Source organism: Myotis yumanensis, unplaced genomic scaffold (genome assembly GCF_028538775.1).
Source record: "Myotis yumanensis isolate MYYU_CA2020_CCGP unplaced genomic scaffold, mMyoYum1.0.hap1 SCAF_1, whole genome shotgun sequence".
NCBI classification, from domain to species: domain Eukaryota; kingdom Metazoa; phylum Chordata; class Mammalia; order Chiroptera; family Vespertilionidae; genus Myotis; species Myotis yumanensis.
In genome coordinates this window covers 206,652,035-206,658,663 of record NW_027223752.1, presented here as the reverse complement: position 1 = coordinate 206,658,663, position 6,629 = coordinate 206,652,035, and the positions used below count along the sequence as shown (strand labels likewise).

General features: G+C 38.9%; 1 protein-coding gene across 1 annotated transcript in view; it reads right to left on the bottom strand.

Moving 5' to 3' along the window:
- Positions 1–1,756: 1,756 nt before the first annotated feature.
- LOC139007190 (cyclic nucleotide-binding domain-containing protein 2-like) overlaps positions 1,757–6,629 on the bottom strand; it is a 71,114-nt gene continuing 66,241 nt past the window's right edge. The window contains exons 13-14 of the mRNA XM_070410351.1: positions 4,459–4,506; positions 1,757–2,846 (exon numbers count right to left, since the gene is read on the bottom strand). Of these exons, the coding sequence (XP_070266452.1) occupies positions 2,646–2,846; positions 4,459–4,506 (249 nt within the window). The 3' untranslated portion in view covers positions 1,757–2,645. The remainder of the gene's footprint in view (positions 2,847–4,458; positions 4,507–6,629) is intronic.

The window sequence follows — 6,629 nt, the reverse complement described above, 5'->3', positions numbered from 1 at the left end:
ACTCTGGAGGTTGGCCAGCCGGGGAGGGGCCAAGTGAGGGCTTCAGGACATGTCTGGCACCTCTTGCTCAGTCCCAATCACCCGGACCCCAGCAGCAAGCTCACCTACTAGTCAGTGTCTTCCCCCTGGTGGTCAGTGCATGTCATAGTGAGCGGCTGAGTGACCTTAGCATATCATTAGCATATTACACCTTGATTGCTTGACTGGACGACTGGACACTTAGCATATTAAGCTTTTATTATATAGGATATTTCTGCTCTCATTTAACTTGGAGCATGCTGCCTGGATGTAGCTATGCAAAAAAAAAAATACCTTGAAAGCAAATTAGTCCCACAGTTCATGGCCTCTGTCCTTGGGACATTGGGCAGTCACTGCTTTCTCTGTCCACATTGTCTTAACACCTAGGGCAGTGATGGTGAACCTATGACACGCGTGTCAGAAGTGACACGTGAACTCATTTTTTTGGTTGATTTTTCTTTGTTAAATGGCATTTAAATATATAAAATAAATATCAAAAATATAGTCTTTGTTTTACTATGGTTGCAAATATCAAAAAATTTCTATATGTGACACGGCACCAGAGTTAAGTTAGGGTTTTTCTTTTTTTTTAAAAAATATATATTTTATTAATTTTTTACAGAGAGGAAAGGAGAGGAATAGTGAGTTAGAAACATCAATGAGAGAGAAACATCGATCAGCTGCCTCCTGCACAACCCCTACTGGGGATGTGACCGCAACCAAGGTAGATGCCCTTGACCAGAATCGAACCTGGGACCCTTCAGTCCGCAGGCCGACGCTCTATCCACTGAGCCAAACCGGTTAGGACAAGTTAGGGTTTTTCAAAATGCTGGCACGCTGAGCTCAAAAGGTTCGCCATCACTGACCTAGAGCATGTACTCTTGTACTCTTCTTGTGGATCTGCAAGAGTTTTGTGCCTGGAAAGAATTATGTAGTATTTTAAGATAAGAAATATCAGCAGACCACACTATCCCAAAACCATACAATGTAAGAACATGGAGGGAGACTGAAGATACAATTGGAAGAGAGGATAATTAATAGAGGAAGATGTTGGAGGAAGTGGGAAGGGTGGAGCAAGTGTCTGCTCATCTGAAAGTCATTTGAAGGCTGAGGTCCAGAGGTCCACTAAAACAGCTCTGAGTCCTCTAACTTAGAAACTATTGAACTTTACAACTTCTCTATTGTTTAGACTTGTTTCTTCATATCAAGGCAATATAGTAAAATTATAAAAATTCAAGAAAATTTTGCTGTTCAGCTCTCAGAATATAGCCATTCCTAATACACATTTAAACTCTACTGGCTTCATTGCATTGAAAATGTTTGGGTTCCCATTACTTAAGGCCTATGCTGATTAGTAGACTTAAGAATCACATTTATAAATGTAGTTTTATAAATGCCTATATTAAAGAATAAGCATGATATAAATAATTTACTGTTCAGTCATAGCCAGTGGGTTAATACCTAGACACAATTTGTGTTCAGGCTCATTAGTAAAAATAAAAAAAAAAATGTGGGAAGTGGCTGACAAATTAATGGTAAAGGTAAAGGAAGATGACTTCTGCGACCGTCAGAATATTAGGATTCATTGTCTCATTCTATTATTTTTAGAACCAATTAAATAACTGAGCTCTGAGGAAATGTGACATTTCCTAGCCATTTGAAAGTGGCTAATTTGCTGTGTGTCTTCGTTCTTTTTTTAAACTCTGTATTATGGAAAACTTCAAACACATACAAAAAAGAGGAGAGTATAATGAAACTTCATGTATCCATCACTCAGCTTCAACAATCTTGTTTCTTCTACACCTCTACGTATTTCCCCTGCACGTTATTTTGAAGTGAAGCTCAGATATCATTTTGTTTCATCTGTGTCTATGTATTACAATTTTTACTATTCCTGTATTTCCAGTGCTTTCTTCCTAGGATTAAATTAGTTATCAGTCATCAAAGAAAAACATAATAAGAACAACAGCAAGTTTTTCAATAAATATTTGTTGAAAGAATATTGTTGAATGAACAAAAGCTTAAAATTTATTGAGCACATACTGTGTGCCAGGCTCCGTATTATATGCCTTGTGTGCACAATTCACTTAATCCTTATAACAACCCGAAACCATAAATATTATTATCTTCACATTTCAGGTGGGTAAAACAATGTGAAGAGATTAAGGGACTACCCCAAAGATAAAACACACATTAAATGAATTAAAATTAAATCATATTGCAAATATAGGATAAAAGCAAAGTATGAATGACACTGGATATTTTAATAAGGCTTAGAATTTAGGCCTTTGAGAATGAAAGTAAATTTTCAGCATAGTCAGTAGCTGAAAATTTTCCAGTGTGAAATGATACCACTCTACTAACTAAATCTTAAACACACTTTTCAGTGACAAACAGCAGTATATCTTATCAAGTTTCAATTATGTTTTCCAGTAGGAGGAAGTTACCAGCTGGAACTGTGAGCAAGTTAGGGTGTGGCATCATTTATTTAAGCAATAAACAAACGCCAGGCCCTGACCTCTGCAGAGGCACTTCTAAGCGCATATTAAAATTTCCTTCCAGTTGTGTCTTTCAATCTTTTTTAAGATTTTCTTATTACAAAAATAAAAATGAGCTGAGCCAGGGCATCAGCTTCCTGTCTTCAGCTGCTGAGCCAAGAGTCTGGCCTTGTACTCATTCCACACTTGCTGCTCCGCCAGGTACTCCCTAATGTCCTCCTCTGAGGGGTACGCACACACCAGCTCTACAGCAGTTCTCCTGCATTCAGGGCTGGCTTCTGCTAGAAACAAGCTTTTGGGAATAAAAATGCACTCCACTCCTTCACTAATCTAGAAGAGAGAATAAACATATTTATTTGTTTTAAGTTGTTTAATTCACAAGGGAACTGTAGTTGAGGGTCAAACATGGATTTGAAAGGGTTAATGTGCCACTCAACCCCACCCAAGGGCCTAATCAAACACCAGGGATGTGCTGTGCACTTGAAGAGCTGCTGACTGTCTACCCAACCTGGAGACCAGGATGGCAACTGGGAAAGCCATTGGGGTCCATGTAATCCTGACATCCCTCCTTACCAAAACCCTAGGGCCGTGGTCGGCAAACTGCGGCTCGCGAGCCACATGTGGCTCTTTGGCCCCTTGAGTGTGGCTCTTCCTAAGCCTTAGGAGTACCCTAATTAAGTTAATAACAATGTACCTACCTATATAGTTTAAGTTTAAAAAATTTGGCTCTCAAAAGAAATTTAAATCGTTGTACTGTTGATATTTGGCTCTGTTGACTAATGAGTTTGCCGACCACTGCCCTAGGGGATTCGGCATAAGGACTATAAAGAGTTAGTTAAGAAAATATGAACCCTCAAGGGATAAGCTATGCATAGTTTATATATAAGACAGATAGTTATATAACAATTTTCAGGTAGCATGGAAGGTAAGTCTGATGTTAACCGTTAATCTCCCTCCGTAACACACTGTTCTGTGCCTCTCTTCTGGTCCTAGTCCAGATCTTCCTCTTCTTCTGTTGGGTCAGGTGCTCTGCCTCTGTCCTCTACTGTCACTTCTATGTTTTGCATGGGTCCCTATGTGCCAGGGACAGAGTTGTGAACAAGAGACTGATTCCTTTCTCACATTAGACTTCATTCTCTCTTCAACTGTTCAAAATTTCTGTCTCTCCCAAGGTTCAGCAGGGTTATTTCTTTTGGTTTTTGCAGTTGGGATCCTTTTAAAAATTGCTATTGCCCAACGCCAATGTAGCAGACATTTAGGCCTTTTACATACTTTCAGGGTGGGAGTGAATTAGAAGCCTCCAGGATTTAAAACAGGAAAACAGGCTATTCCCAGTTGGATATGCCTGAAGGGCAGTCTCTCATTATGTTAGTGACTTTGTTTCTAAAGTTGTTCCACTGCTCCAATACAAAGGTCTCCATTGCCACTGCCTGCTCCGGAAGGCAGAGGCTGGCCTCAAGCAAACAGCTCTGCAGGCTGATTCTGTATGGATTCCACAGGCCAGGCTCTGGTTATGTGAGTTTCAAAACCACTTTGAGTAAATACTGTTCCTTTATATTATTTCAAAACTTTTTATGGATCTCAAAAAGTGAGAGAAAAGCCCAAGTCTTTTAAAGATTTCTGTTAACATGGCATAAATACTGACATGGAGAATGGCAGATGAAAAAAAATGCATTTACTCTTGAAAATGAAAACAAAACAACCAATGAGACCAAATAAAATTACATACACATTTTAAAAATTTAGTTCCATTTAAATTGTTTCAATAATTCCTAACCGGAAGTTTTTTAATTCTCATGAGGACATGGTCCTCTTTGGATTTCCACCTCATGGAACGCTGCTAGAAACCGTTTTGTCTGTGAGCTCCCCACCAAACGGACAAAGCATATGACTTTGCTAAGAATGATTCAGGGACCTCTCTGGAAAAAGGCCATGCTCTTACCAGGTACACATGAAGATCACATGAATTGTCCAATGCTTCTGCCAACCCCTGAAAGTGTAAGAGAACCTCAGTCACTAAAAATGATAAGTACCTCTTTATCAGTTAAATTGAGCAAGAGACAAGAAGAGTCAAGTCAGAAACATGGCGTGTGTTTTTATTAATTCTTCTGTAGCAGTGGACCTACACATGGTTCTCAGTGGTCAGAGCATCGGCCTGTGGACTGAAAGGTCCCATGTTCAATTCTGGTCAGAGCATGTACCTCGGTTGCAGGCTCCTCCCCGGCACAGGCCCTGGTAGGGGCTCCTGCAGGAGGCAACCAATCAATGTGTTTCTCTCACATAGACATTTCTCTCTGTCTTTCCCTCTCTCCTCCACTCTCTCTAAAAAAATAATCAATGGAAAAATATCCTGGGGTGAGGATTAAAACAAGCACACAACAACAAAAACAAATGTATTCTATACATGTGTGATGGAAATGATTAACAATCAGGAAATATTTATTTAAAATGTGTGTGAGACTGTGAGAAAGATAAATGAGATGTGATCTTTGCCTTCAAGAAACCTTCGTCTTCTTTGGAACAAAAGACCTGCTTTTTGAATTGATCTAATTGCATTCTGAAAAAAACACACAAAAATTTATTTTTTTAAAGGAACTAATTTCATGTTAGGAGGGAACTGACATGTTTTGCATAACTAATATGTACCAGGCACTGGGCATATATTCTCCCACTTAATCCTCACAGCAATGCTATGAAGTGGATATAATTATTTTCATTTTGTAGGTGAGGAAACTGAGGCTCATACAGCTGAGGTGACTTGGATAAGGTCACATAACTAGGGCATGACCGTCCCAAAAAGCCAATGCAAGCCAGTGTCTCCGGGTCAAATGTCCACGCTATTTTCATTACTGCTGGGATGCCCATGGGAAACAGGATGAAAAAAAAACATTGTGAGATACACTTTAAAGCAAAAAATTGCAAATGTTTTTAACTTCTTGGCTATTAATATTAAAACTTTATTAACAAAATGATATGGAGGCTTGATTGAATTTTAAGGAAACCTTTCATAAATGAGATAAGGCAGGGACATCAGGAAACAGAAACCTAATTAAATGTGTTGAAGGAGTCAGATTAGGTTTATCCACCTATTTAAAAACACTCAATCACTTAAGTAAATGTATTATTGTCCTCTTATGCAATGTTTCTAATATTATAATTTTAAATTTAAATGGTAATACTGTGTAGAGAAAAAAGCACTAGGTTAGAAGATCTGAATTTGAGTTTTAGCCCTCAAATTACTATAGTATAATCTTGGGCAGTTTATTTAATCAGTTTTAATCTTGTAGGAGCACTAATATCTCTCCTATGCTGTTCAACCATCAACTCACCCACCCATCCATTCATCCATCTACCCATTCAACCACCCATTTATTAAATGATCTATTCAATATATGTTTATTAAGTGCCTTGTAAGTGCCAGTCACTGGAGACATGTTAGAGTTAAACTAGACTGAGAGTCTGCCCTCAAGGAGCCCACAGTCTAGAGAGACAGACGTGAATATAAAGCAATGTTGGGAAATGTGGTGGGTGCTGTAAAGAATACCTGTCCCGGCTGCAGCGGGCAGAGAGGAAAGATCACCTCCACTTAGTGAGAGGTAGAAGGGAAGGACACCTCACAGAGACCATGGGAGAGAGAGGACAGGCATCATGGAAAAGGTGACACTTGAGCTAAGTCTTGGTAAAGCATGAGCAATTTTTCCCAATAAATCTGGGGTGTGATGTTGGGAAGGATGTTCCAGCCAGAAGCAACCACATAAATAAATACCCAAAGGTCCGATATGGTGTGGTAGTCAGCAAATTACATGCAATTTGAGTTGGCTGAGATGTAAGGTAGGAGGAGGATGCAATAAATGAGGGTAGAGCAGATGGCTTGCCATTATGAGGAGGTTTAATTTTATTCTATGGGCATTGGAAAATTATTAAAACCCCTTAAATTAGAGTAAAGGGGTCAGATTTACATTTGAGGAAGGCTACAGCTGAGGATCTTAGTATGAGGATATTATAAGAAAACATGAAGATCTGTCATAAACTGTAAATCACTATATAAATCACTAAATAAAAGTGCTTTCAGTTTTAGTTCAATGTAAATCATGATTGGCTATATTATAGACC